General features: G+C 41.5%; 1 protein-coding gene across 6 annotated transcripts in view; it reads right to left on the bottom strand.

Moving 5' to 3' along the window:
• Positions 1-3,476: 3,476 nt before the first annotated feature.
• LOC147023757 (proton-coupled zinc antiporter SLC30A2-like) overlaps positions 3,477-13,568 on the bottom strand; it is a 39,545-nt gene continuing 29,453 nt past the window's right edge. For 5 of the 6 annotated variants that reach the window (XM_085889511.1, XM_085889510.1, XM_085889512.1 and 2 more), the window contains 4 exons: positions 11,266-11,674; positions 5,713-5,818; positions 5,207-5,341; positions 3,477-5,074 (listed from right to left, as the gene is read on the bottom strand). In XM_085889511.1, coding sequence (XP_085745637.1) covers positions 4,944-5,074; positions 5,207-5,341; positions 5,713-5,818; positions 11,266-11,674 — 781 coding nt within the window. In that variant the 3' untranslated portion in view covers positions 3,477-4,943. The remainder of the gene's footprint in view (positions 5,075-5,206; positions 5,342-5,712; positions 5,819-11,265; positions 11,675-13,568) is intronic. The other variant, XM_085889514.1, reaches the window with a different exon arrangement.

Raw genomic sequence — 13,568 nt, 5'->3', positions numbered from 1 at the left:
GGACTCCATGTTATTTTTACCGAAAAAAGAGAACTCCGTGTTATTTTTACCCCAAAAAGAGGACTCCATGTTATTTTTACCCAAAAAAGAGAACTCCGTGTTATTTTTACCCCAAAAAGAGGACTCCATGTTATTTTTACCTAAAAAAGAGAACTCCGTGTTATTTTCATCCAAAAAAAGAGGACTCAGTGTTATTTTTTACCCCAAAAAGAGGACTCCTTGTTGTTTTTACCCCCAAAAACAGGACACCATGATATTTTTACCCCAAAAAGAGGACTCCGTTTTATTTTTAGCCCAAAAAGAGGACTCCGTTTTATTTTTTATCCAAAAAAGAGGACTCCATGTAATTTTTAGCCAAAAAAGAGGACTCCGTTTTATTTTTACCCCAAAAAGAGGACTCCGTGTTATTTTTACCCAGTAAATGGAAAAAAAATGGAGCCAGAAACTCAGCTGGAGAGTGGTCCATCCCTCAATAAAACCACAGGAAAGATTTATCAGTAGGTGCTGTTGTACTCATATAATTAAACATCAAAATACACAAACCTACTCTGCGGGGAGGAATGCAACTCTCACATCAATCCAAGAAGTGGAGGGTTGAGGACTGCAGTAATGAACCATCTGCGCAATGTAAAAATTGTTACAACATGACCACAGAACGTTGTGATATCATAATTCTCACTCCTACCCTCCATAGCAAACAGGATTGGGTGCTGTGCTAAAAAAAAATCTCACCTGGGCCTTTCAAGCCACAGCACATTGAACGTGGATGAGAGGTTTTTTTCTGAGGGCACAGACGGCACGTTTATACTTCTTATTTCCAACTTTGAAGGCAGGGTAGATCAGGTCAATGTTCACCATTCCACGGAAATGAGGGCACACGACACATAGATCCAAAACGATCGGTTCAAAGGGCATTGCAATGCCATGTTTTGTGTCCAATTGCTCGTTTTTCTGTCTTTATTGTGTACATTGTCGGAAATTTAATTGTGGCCCACATTGCCACCATGTGGGCAAATATGGATGTGTTGGAGGAAAGTGGCACTGTCATGAAAATTTACAGAAATGCTGAAAACTTTATCAAACTAGAAGGGCACTCGGTAGAGCGCATACCTCTGCCGAGAACGCCGAGTACATTACGAGAACGTAATGCCTGATCCACGAGAACATATCGGGCCCAATACATTTTTGAAATATCATGCTATACGGTACTATATCGCTTTTGGCCCGAGCTCTCAATGGTGAAGAATCAGTTAAAAAATTATCAGATCCGGATCTGGATCTTCACCAAAATTGAATGAATTCTTCCTTGTCACACAACCCTTGTCTTCCGTGTCAAGGTGGAAGGAGGTTATGTTTTCACCCCTGTTTGTCTATTTCTTTGTCTGTCTGCAGGATATCTCACAAAGTTGTGGACGGATTCGGATGAAATTTGGTGGACGGGTTGGGTGTGTGACAAAGACGAACTGATTCGATTTTGCTGAAGATGCGAATCCGGATGCAGATCCGAGAATTATTGAATTTTTCAAGTGATTCTTCGCCGTTGCGATATGGTTGCCAAAAAACGATGTATCGCATGATATTTCAAAAATGGTTTGGGTCCGATATGTTCTCGTGGATCAGGCATTACGTGGCGGAGGTATGTGCTCTACCGAGTGGCCCTCTAGTTTAGCCAATGTTATATTTTCAAGAATAGATAATACACATAATGTAATTCGTTCAGATGATATGATTGCTAATAAGGCCTTTCGTACATGCACTGTTTGCGTTTTCACTGACTCACTTCCGCTAGCCGGGGCACTTTTAACTTTCCGGTGCTCGCGCAACTTCAGTAAGTCAAAAAGTCTTTTCACATAATTTTCAGCATTTAAATGAGAGATTGGCAATTTCAAAATGGTTAATCATAATGATTGTGTTCCTGGATGCAAATCTGACTTACAGAAGAAAAAAAAATTGTACGCGTAGTCGAGGCTCGTGGGAGAGCGAGTGCAGTGAACGGATCAGGATGCAACAGAAAAAAAAAACAGGACGCAAACCACGCAGGCATTGGTGGACAAAATGAATACAGAAGGAAGCTCCAAAGAGGGAAAACTGTAAAATTTGGAAGGGGGAAGGATTTAGGTGGGGTTAACAAGGGTAGAAAAGATCATGGTGGTGAACAGCTGTCTTGAAGACCTGGAGAGAAAAATGAGATTGAAGAGGATGTGGGAAAAAAAATCAGATTGTTGAAGACAGTGAGATTACCATTTTATTTATTTCCGTTTGAGAAAGCTGACACAAAATGCATCAAATTCTGCACCAACGAACTAGGGTGGGTGAATCTGTCGACAAAATATTCCTGCAGGAAAGCAGTAAGAGGAAAACCATGAACAGTGTGGTATGAAGGCAGTTCGGTAGGTAAGTCAGTCATTTCTTTCTGTAATCTTCCAAATTCTGAGATGAACCACTACACCTGGATAGCAGGTAACGAGAAGCTATGCAACAAAAACACATTATATAAAAGGAATTTCATCAGGTTAGTGGGTACAACATTGGGCACCTTTAAATGGGGCGTCAACGACCGCTTGGGGCCTCAAAACAGAAGGAAACGAAACGGAGCGAAACTTAACATAATGTAACAGAATGGAACGGATTCCAGGATGGAACTGAAAGGATTGGAATGAATTCCGAAGCAGAACGACGAAATGGAAAGACATCTCCGTGTGTGAATGCGCTGGATCATACGCTCATTGAGTAAACGAGGAAATACACAAGTGATTCGCACAAACAGATGCTTCGCACTATGCAGGAGGCAGATGGGACTGGTGAGGTTCAGGACTGTACATATAAGGGTGCACACCATGATACTGTTGAAGCCACGGGTATCATGGTGGCTTCAACATGGTGGCAATCATGGTGGCCCTTGGCTTCAACAGTATCATGGTGTGCACCCTTGTATGTACAGTCCTGAACCTCACCAGTATCAAGAAACTCGGAAACACTGCTTTACTCTTCGAGTCATTAACATTTGAAACAAATTGCCCCAAGTTGTGTTCTCAGCATCATCCATCAATGCGTTCAAGTCAGGTCTTTTTTGTTCTTCTGGGGAATGAATATGGCCTTTTATATTTTTTTATATAGGGACCTTTTTGGGGTTTTTCAGCAAATCCTTAATAACTTATTACAGCTACTAGACCGTTTCAGTTTCCCGGTTTGAATCCGGAGAGTTGTGTCAAAATGACCGCGGTGGTCACCAGATTCGAAGGCTCCCTTGCCGGATCCACACATCTAAAGCCATGTTACCGCGCAGGTTGCGGTCCCTAAATCGAGCGAGTGTTGCAGTGATCTTCGATCATGTGATCTCGATGTACGACCAAGCAACCAGGCCACGTGAAAGCAGCTTCTGGCGGTAGGAGGACCGTGACCAATTTACCTTTAACAGTATTTGTAATCCACGAGACAAAGCCACCGGAACAAACACGATACACCCAGAGACCAAGTCAGGTTTGTAAATTGTATTTGTGCAAGCACAAAAAGGGTCAGGAATATACAAGGAGCAAATAGTGTCACAATAATAAAATGGATCCAACTCACTGCAAAACTCTCCCAAATTTACCCTTTACTGACATGTGCGCCCACGAGCAGTTCAAACGACAGATGGCAGATCCTTAATTTAACAAAATCTAAAGGCCTCACACGCATGATAGAAGACAAAGGGAGATTCACAGGACAGCAGAGTTCCTGGGCCAAACCCGGTAAAGTCTCTTGTGGAGGAGAACGCCCAGTGTAGGCGATAATGTCTTTTCAGGCAGCGAGTGTGGAGGGACACGTCCCAGCAAAGTGGGCGAGGCATCGGCATGGCAGGTGTGGCTTCTCCCTCCGGAGCTTGTTCCGTAGTTTTGCCAAAATGCTTCCGGGGTTTTGGCACCCGATACTGGTTGTCCCCATCTCTATAGTTTTTTCGCTGACATCGTTGATGATGAGTTCCGCCCTTCCCCTCCCCTCTCATTTACAATTCGTCCTTTTCCCGCCCACCCTGGACCTGCCACAGGGTGTCACCATGGCCGATGTGAGGTGATGAAAACGATGAGAAAACGACGACTTTTCCCACCTAAAATTGGTGAAATGGCCTAGTGTGATGAAAAAGGGAATATTTAGGACAGAAATGGTGTATATGGACATTAAATAAGGGCTTGCAAGAATGACAAATTTTAGAAGCATACAATGGGGTGGGTTGGACTTTTCTAACTATATGAATTAATCATAATAGTACCATCCTTTCGTGCCATGAAGGCACATAGGGCTGCCAAGGCAGTTTTACTGGCAAGGAGTACAGTCCTGGACGGGTCGCCGCTCTGACGCAGGTTACCCCAAATGGTTATTACCCCAGTACACTGGTACTCATTTCACCGACCTTGGAAGGATGACAGGCAGAATCAATCCCACCTGGTGTTGATTCAACAGTCGACAGGGGCTCAAACTCAAGACCATAAGGTCTCAAGCCAACCAACTTTACCACGAAACCAACACCAGTCGAACGATATGAATTAGCAAAGCAGATCTAAATTCACATTAGGTTACTCCTGTACTAATGCTAATCACTCAAGAAGGAAATAATTACACTACATTAACCATTTATTAACCTCTAGGAATCATTCCCGCAACACTGCATATGTATGTATATATATATGTATAAATCAGGAAGAAGCATTTCATTGCCGCAACTTGTTGCTCACTACCATATTTATTTATGCCCATTGTCCACAAGATATAAAGCCAAGAAGGATCATGAAAGCAAAGAATGATTTCGGCTAAATGAGGAAATTCCAAACCCTCTCACTCAATCTATCGTGATTTATCCTTCCATGATAAATATTATAATTACAATATCTAAAACTCCATTATGAACAGAGTTTGAGATATTACAATTTAGCTGATGGAACCAAAGGACCCAGACGAGTTGAGGGTTATATGAGGCAGAAACGGCAAGCTGGGTGACCTGCCGGTCGGATGTCCACTGCGCAGGCATGGATCTTGAAGGAGCCAACAAGTAGCCGTGTGGTTGCTAATCGTACCTCTGACCAATCAGCACCAGGCTCTGCTTTCCCGACAAATTAAACGTCACACGAATGCACAATGGAGATCAAGAGAGACCAAGGAAGTCACTAATAAATAATTTACTAATATAATACCATTGCACGTCATTTTTCACCTCCGTCACCTCACTCACCTAGCTGCAGCTGTACTATAGCAACCAACACATTGGTGGAGAGGCCCCAAACGTACAGCCTTTCCACCTCGTGAACCCCCGGCAGTATAGCCAATTGCAAATGAATCTCGTTTATGTCCACATGCCTAGGGGTACCTGTGCAAAGTTGGCTACAGTCAACCTCTCAGATTTTACAAAGGGAAACTGTCAAAAGTGGTGTCAGTTGCTCTGGTTAACATATTGTCAATACTCGCCAATGTAGTGCAGCACCTTGCGTACTGTCTAAACCAACTAAGCCAAGCTAATTTGAGCTATTGATACATTTGAAAAAAATACAAACATAAAAATCAACTTTTGGAAAATGAAATGCTTTCAATACAATCCACAGGTAATTTTTTTGTCATTGCAAATGTAACACCTCTTAATTATTCTCCCTCCCATCGCCATCGCCATCGCCAAAACACATCAATCGCAAGAACAATCCATAACAATGGGCAGTTTATCCTGCTCAGCTGCTTTGCACCTACCCTCCATCAGCAGCAGCGTAGTGTCCCACAGGATGCGGGTCGTGGACATCAGGACAAGCACAGAGAAAAGAAACGTGCAGATTGGATCCGCGATCTTGTACTCCGGCTGTAGGTCCAAGGTGGTGATGAGAATAATAGAATCAAACGGAAGACCAAATACTGCATTTGAGTCATCAGAAAGAACGTGAATAAGCAAAGAGCAAAGATGGAATCATCAAGAGAACCTGGGAAGGATTCGGGTTTCAGCCGCCATTCCACTACCCTCAAACCCATCCAGGCGCGGCCAAGTGAGACTTACAGAAAAAAATTCTGCAAAATTTACTGATACATTTTTTTGGACGAGAAACCAATAAAGACAACTGGGATAACAAACCGGATATTAAAATTAGTTTGCTTTAACGCACATTCAAGCCGATATCAGAACCAAAATGAAGAAGAAGAACCTTTCTAACCCACCGTGTTTCATTCATTTATAGGCTTTGCCTATTTCATATTAAAAATAACCCGATGTACATACATTAAGCAAAAACATGAGTACGACTTATGTGCATACATAATACATCGTGGTTACATACCTGGTATCACTCCAATTACATTGGGCCATGGACTAACATCTAGGCCTAAGGCCAGAGGCCTGCCGATCCGTGTTGCTTCATGCAAAGATGGTGCTTGATTTTATTGGGGTGGAGTCAGGTCAGCTGTCCAGCCAATGGGTGTAAAGCAGTGGGGTGGAGTCAGGGCAGCTGAACACTGACCCATGTATTATATGTAATATTTTCTAAGTTTTAAAAGGACGTAACTCTGTGAAAAGTTGACGAAATGTCCTGAAACTCGAAAATGTTCTGTAACTTATCATAATAAAGCCATGTACCAAGTTTCAGTGGAATATGTTATAGGGTATGGGAAAAAGGTCTGACAAAACCACAGGTGGGACGGATGGATGAACGGAGAGCAAACCTATAGTCCCCTCCGGTGAAACTAGTAAGGGACTAATAACAAGAACAAGGAGGGATCAGAGGACGCAGTGACTGAATGGCAGAAAAAATGAAAAACATTCACTGCATTACATTAGAAAAAAAAAAAGTTCCAATTAAGCCAGGACTGTCAATCATCATGATGATGATCATCATCATACCATCATTTCAGAAGTTTATTTAAGTGTTTGACTTGTATTTACTCCTAAACCACCAGATGGAATGATTTGAAAACTCGCGGTTATTCTCAGGGTTTGCATGGGAAGGTTTGAGGTGGTAAACCAAAATCATAGTCCTGGGGGTTTAGGGTGGAGAAGCACCCAAATTCTCTCTATGTATATGTGTATCCTTTAGCATCACGTGATGGAAGCTGGTATTACAGGTCATATTAAAACATGCCATAGACATCAAGTTGGGTGATTAATCATCCGTAATTCTGGAACAATTAACCCATTCATAATTCTGGAACAATTAAACCATCCGTAATTCTGGAACAATTAACCGATATATAATTCTGGAACAATTAACCCATCTATAATTCTGGAACAATTAACCCATTCGTAATTCTGGAACAATTAACCCATTCGTAATTCTGGAACAATTAACCCATCTATAATTCTGCAACAATTAACTCATCTGTAATTCTGGGACAATTAACCCATCTATAATTCTGGAACAATTAACCCATCTATAATTCTGGAACAATTAACCCATTCATAATTCTGGAACAATTAACCCATCTATAATTCTGGAACAATTAACCCATCCTTAATTCTGGGACAATTAACCCATCCGTAATTCTGGTACAATTAACTCATCCGTAATTCTAGGATAATGAACCCATCTGTAATTCTGGGACAATTAACCCATCTATAATTCTGCAACAATTAACCCATCTATAATTCTGGGACAATTAACCCATTGGTAATTCTGGAACAATTAACCCATCTATAATTCTGCAACAATTAACCCATCTGTAATTCTGGGACAATTAACCCATCTATAATTCTGGGACAACTAACCCATCTGTAATTCCGGCACAATTAACCCATCCGTAATTCTGGAACAATGAACCCATCTGTAATTCTGGAACAATGAACCCATCTATAATTCTGGAACAATTAACCCATCTATAATTCTGGAACAATTCACCCATCTATAATTCTGGAACAATTAACCCATCCGTAATTCTGGGACAATTAACCCATCTCTAATTCTGGGACAATTAACCCATCTATAATTCTGGGACAATTAACCCATTCGTACTTCTGGAACAATTAACCCATCTATAATTCTGCAACAATTAACCCATCTGTAATTCTAGGACAATTAACCCATCTATAATTCTGGGACAATTAACCCATCTGTAATTCCGGCACAATTAACCCATCCGTAATTCTGGAACAATTAACCCATCCGTAATTCTGGAACAATTAACCCATCTGTAATTCTGGGATAATTAACCCATCTGTAATTAGGGGACAATTAACCCATCTATAATTCTGCAACAATTAACCCATCTGTAATTCTGGGACAATTAACCCATCTATAATTCTGGAACAATTAACCCATCTGTAATTCTGGGACAATTAACCCATCCGTAATTCTGGAACAATTAACCCATCTATAATTCTGGAACAATGAACCCATCTGTAATTCTGGGACAATTAACCCATCCGTAATTCTGGAACAATTAACCCATCTGTAATTCTGGGACAATTAACCCATCTATAATTCTGGGACAATTAACCCATCTGTAATTCCGGCACAATTAACCCATCCGTAATTCTGGAACAATTAACCCATCTATAATTCTGGGACAATTAACCCATCTGTAATTCCGGCACAATTAACCCATCCGTAATTCTGGAACAATTAACCCATCCGTAATTCTGGAACAATTAACCCATCTGTAATTCTGGGATAATTAACCCATCTGTAATTCTGGGACAATTAACCCATCTATAATTCTGCAACAATGAACCCATCTGTAATTCTGGGACAATTAACCCATCTATAATTCTGCAACAATTAACCCATCTATAATTCTGGAACAATTAACCCATCTGTAATTCTGGGACAATTAACCCATCCGTAATTCTGGAACAATTAACCCATCTATAATTCTGGAACAATTAACCCATCTGTAATTCTGGGACAATTAACCCATCCGTATTTCTGGAACAATTAACCCATCTGTAATTCTGGGACAATTAACCCATCTATAATTCTGGGACAATTAACCCATCTGTAATTCTGGGACAATTAACCCATCCGTAATTCTGGAACAATTAACCCATCTATAATTCTGGAACAATTAACCCATCTGTAATTCCGGCACAATTAACCGATCCGTAATTCTGGAGCAATTAACCCATCCGTAATTCTGGAACAATTAACCCATCTGTAATTCTGGGATAATTAACCCATCTGTAATTCTGGGACAATTAACCCATCTATAATTCTGCAACAATTAACCCATCTGTAATTCTGGGACAATTAACCCATCTATAATTCTGCAACAATTAACCCATCTGTAATTCTGGGACAATTAACCCATCTATAATTCTGGGACAATTAACCCATCTGTAATTCCGGCACAATTAACCCATCCGTAATTCTGGAACAATTAACCCATCTGTAATTCTGGGATAATTAACCCAACTATAATTCTGGAACCATGAACCCATCCATAATTCTGGAAATTACACAAGGAATTTCCATACAGGAGGCTGTTCGGCTGATCAAGCCTGCACAATCATGCCTACATCGTAGTACTCCCCCATCCCCATGACGACTTCTAGATACCTATCCAACTCGATTTTAAAACGATCCACTCACTCAAATGCCACTACCTGTGCAGGGAGACCATTCCATGCATTCACCGCTCTCTGAATAAAATACCCTCCCTTACTATCATCCGAACTCTTCTCATTTTCACTTTTAAACTGTTCCCCCATATCCTGTCAGTGTCCATTTTGTTGAGCAATTATTCCACACTTACTTTGTCAATGCCTTTTGTCATCAGTCCGAAGGTGTTTGTAACTCTCTTGTTATACCTTCAAAGTTTGCCTTCTTGAAGTCTACCAGCCTTCCCTTTACCAGCCCAAACTCCACATCTCAACAATATAGTTACACACAAGATGTTGTGGTCACTTGTCCACATATATTCTCCTACCTTCACCTCATCCACCATATTGGGATCATTGCTTAAAAAAAAAAACACATCTCACACCGCACACCGCCTCCCTCCCTCCCCCCGTAACCCCAACTCCCTTGATGTGCTTTTCGACAAAATGTTTTCAAATGAATCCTGGAATAGATTTCGAAAATCCTCCTCGGTTCTGCTATTTCCCCATTCTTGGACCCAATCTATCCCTGGCAAATCGAAATCCCCCAAAATCAATATTCTTCCCTTTCCACATGCCTTTCTGAATTATTTATGAACCCCTCTCTCCTGCAAACTCCCTCATACCAGGAGTCCTATAAACACATCCCACAAATATCTTACTATTCTTACAATCACCAATCTCAATCCACACATAATCCTCTACATTAGTTCTCTCCTTAATGTCATATATATATATATATATATATATATATATATATATATATATATATATATATATATATATATATATATATATATATATATATATATCTCTCTCTCTCTCTCTCTCTCTCTCTCTCTCTCTCTCTCTCTCTCTTTGTCTCTCTCTCTCTCTCTCTCTCTCTCTCTCTCTCTCTCTCTCTCTCTCTCTCTCTCTCTCTCTCTCTCTCTCTCTCTCTCTCTCTCTCTCTCTCTCTCTCTCTCTCTCTCTCTCTCTCTCTCACATAGTCTTTTACCCAAAATGTCATACCCCCTCTTATCTTCCCTTTCCTGTCACACCGATACATCTTGTAGCCTTCTCATCCAATCCTCCAATTACTCTACTCACAAAACTAAGTCTCACTTACTGCAACTATATCGTCGTCCTCGCTATCTACTTCAGCTTTAAGCTCTTTCATCTTATTATTTAATTCTGGGGAAATTAACTCATAACCTCTGTCCACCTTTGTGAACATCGGTAATTATGTTGTGCCATGGCTATCTCCATGCCCTAAATTATAGTAATACACTGAACACATTTGATGTCCAGGTGTCCATTCAAGCAATCTCTTAGCTCAGGCTGGAGCTCTATTTCGAGCTGAAACTAAACTCCATGTCTTCCATCATCGGAAGCCTGAACTAGATGGTCCAGTAGGTTTAGACTTTAGAGTGACAATTTGGTTGGTTTGGAATCGGCTCGTGCGTGATTGTGGCAATTCGAGATGCGACAAATCATGCCTGAACTAGTTCAGAACTCACTGGTGGAGACAAATCATGAGCTAGTAACATGTTATGGTTTGGTGGGTTAAATAGCAGTTTTACTACGAAGAAGCAATGGTGATGTTAGTGTCCACTCCAAGTCAGGATTTGACAACACACATAAATGTACAATAAAAATATTTTTTTTGTCCTTCAAAGGAGCCTGATGATTAATGTAATACATGCAGATAAATGTACGTAGGACGTGTGCAAGCTGGATTCACGACTTGCCTTGAATCGGATGATGTAAGCAGCGATGAGGACGCCCATGCTTTGTGCCAGGTCACCCAGCGCATGGACAAATGCGGCACGGACCAGCAAGCTTGGACCGTGGCCACCCGGCTTTTTCTGGCCTTCAGAGGACCCGTGATCAGCAGCTTCACACTGAGCAGGGCTTAGGGAAACTGGCTGGTCATGGTTGTGGCTATTATTGTGTCTGGTATTGTTCTGGTTATTGTTGTGCCCTATGCTGTCACTGTCGCCGTGATCGTGAGTGTGATCGTGGTCATGACTGTGAGAATGGTCATGACTGTGACCGTGGTCATGACTGTGAGCGTGACCCTGGCTTTTTGTATGCCTCGGGAGGTGGCTGTGCCCATGACTGTGTCCATGGCCAGACTGGTGGAGTAATAAACCCATACTAAGTCCACAAAATCAACATGTGTTGTGCAAATGGAGGGAAGAAGGGATATGGTAAGAAAAAAATGGCAGAAGGGAATTAATATCTAATCACGGTGCAGAAGTTAAGGAAAAAAAAAACAAAAAAAAAATTTTTTTTGCAAAATTTGACCCATTCTTACAACTGTCTTAATAGTACAGCGGGTAAGCTCTCATATTTTAACAAATTGTGCATTTTATGAGAAAAGCATGAAATTTCTAGCATAGTTAGGTCATACCATAATGTTTATTTTCGGATGTGGAGGAAAATCAGATTTGACCTCTGAGGGGACAGTGAGAGGTCAAATCCAAGATGGCTGCTCGTCACCCGGGTCTAATGTTCAAACGTCCTTAATTTTGGAACCAAACTGCGCAGAAAAACATGGATGACCCACAAAATATGTAATGGAGAAGAAAGGAAATACCTTTGGATTTTTTTTATTTTAATGGCAGAAGCAAACTTTGGTACATCACGGGTGATGAAGGTTGTGGCTCCTTCTACTGTGATGCCAAAGAACTGGAAGGACTTCCTTCGATGCGATGATAACAAAACCGAATTGTTTGCTTTCCTGTCACACGTAGTTGTTCATCTTCCTCGAGCAGAGGGCAAGGAACTGTATGCAACAGATGGAAGTGGAGTCCTTTGCTCTCCGGCTGAGTCATACTTGGCCTGCCTTGCCCCATGTTCGCAGGAGGAGGCCGACACTCGTCTACTTCTGCATGTGGCAGATGCTGTGCAAAAGGGGTGTAAGAAGGTGACCATACGTACTGTTGATACTGATGTGGTAGTACTGGCTGTAGCTTCATTCAGCAAGACAGCTCCTAATGAGCTGTGAGTTGCCTTTGGTGTCGGGTCAAGCTTTCGTTACATAGCTGTTCACAAAATGGTTGCCACAATGAATCCAACACAGTGTCTGACTCTCCCAGTCCTTCACGCTTTCACCGGGTGTGACACTGTATCTGCATTCGCTGGCAGAGGAAAGAAGACTGCCTGGGAAACTTGGAAGTCTTTCCCAGAGGTGAATGATGCTTTCAATGAACTCCTATGCATGCCAAGTGAGGTCAGTGAAGGATCAATGTTACTGCTAGAGCGATTTGTGGTGCTAATGTACGACCGAACCAGTGAGAGCACGGAAGTGAATCATGACAGGAAACAGATCTTCACACAGAAGTCTAGAACTCTAGAGAACATTCCTCCAACCCAGGCAGCACTCAAACAGCACATCAAGTGCACTTGCTACCAGGCCAACTGTTGGAACCAGGCATTGGTCCTGGATCCAGAGATACCAGAGCCATCTGACTGGGGCTGAACAAAGGAAACAACTGGGTGGCAGCCGCTTTGGACCACTCTCCCCGAAGCATCAAAATCGTGCCATGAATTGATCCGCTGTCGCTGTGAGAAAGGATGCACTGGACGGTGCAAGTGTGCCAAAGCTGTGCTCAAGTGCACTGCACTGTGCTTCTGTTCTGGAGGCTGTTAGATTTTGATCACTACCATTACCATCATCATCATTGCTATTAATAAAGTATTAAATAGACTAGCAGCATGGGACTATTCTGTTAATTTTCTTGTATTATTATCCCTACAGTGTCAAAATGGAAGCGAAGTTTCACTATAATGCACAGGTCCAATCCATTGTCTTTACCAAAAGAATTTCCAAAAGTTTTTTTTACGTAATTTGACCTTGACCTTGATCAAAATGCATTTCCTTGGTTCCTGGCGATCTCAAAAGTATCACCAAACGAATGGCCATTCCAAACTTAGTTGAAAATGACACCTTAAATGTTTTTAACCTCCGCCATCGAAGATGGACGGAGGTTACTGTTTTCACCCCTGTATGTTTGTTTGTTTGTTTGTTTGTTTGTTTGTGAACAGT

This window comes from Eptatretus burgeri, chromosome 7 (genome assembly GCF_056783735.1).
Source record: "Eptatretus burgeri isolate ZD-2024b chromosome 7, Ebu_testis_v1, whole genome shotgun sequence".
NCBI classification, from domain to species: domain Eukaryota; kingdom Metazoa; phylum Chordata; class Myxini; order Myxiniformes; family Myxinidae; genus Eptatretus; species Eptatretus burgeri.
The sequence above is the reverse complement of the archived record's forward strand: the minus strand, read 5'-3'. Positions and strand labels throughout refer to the sequence as shown.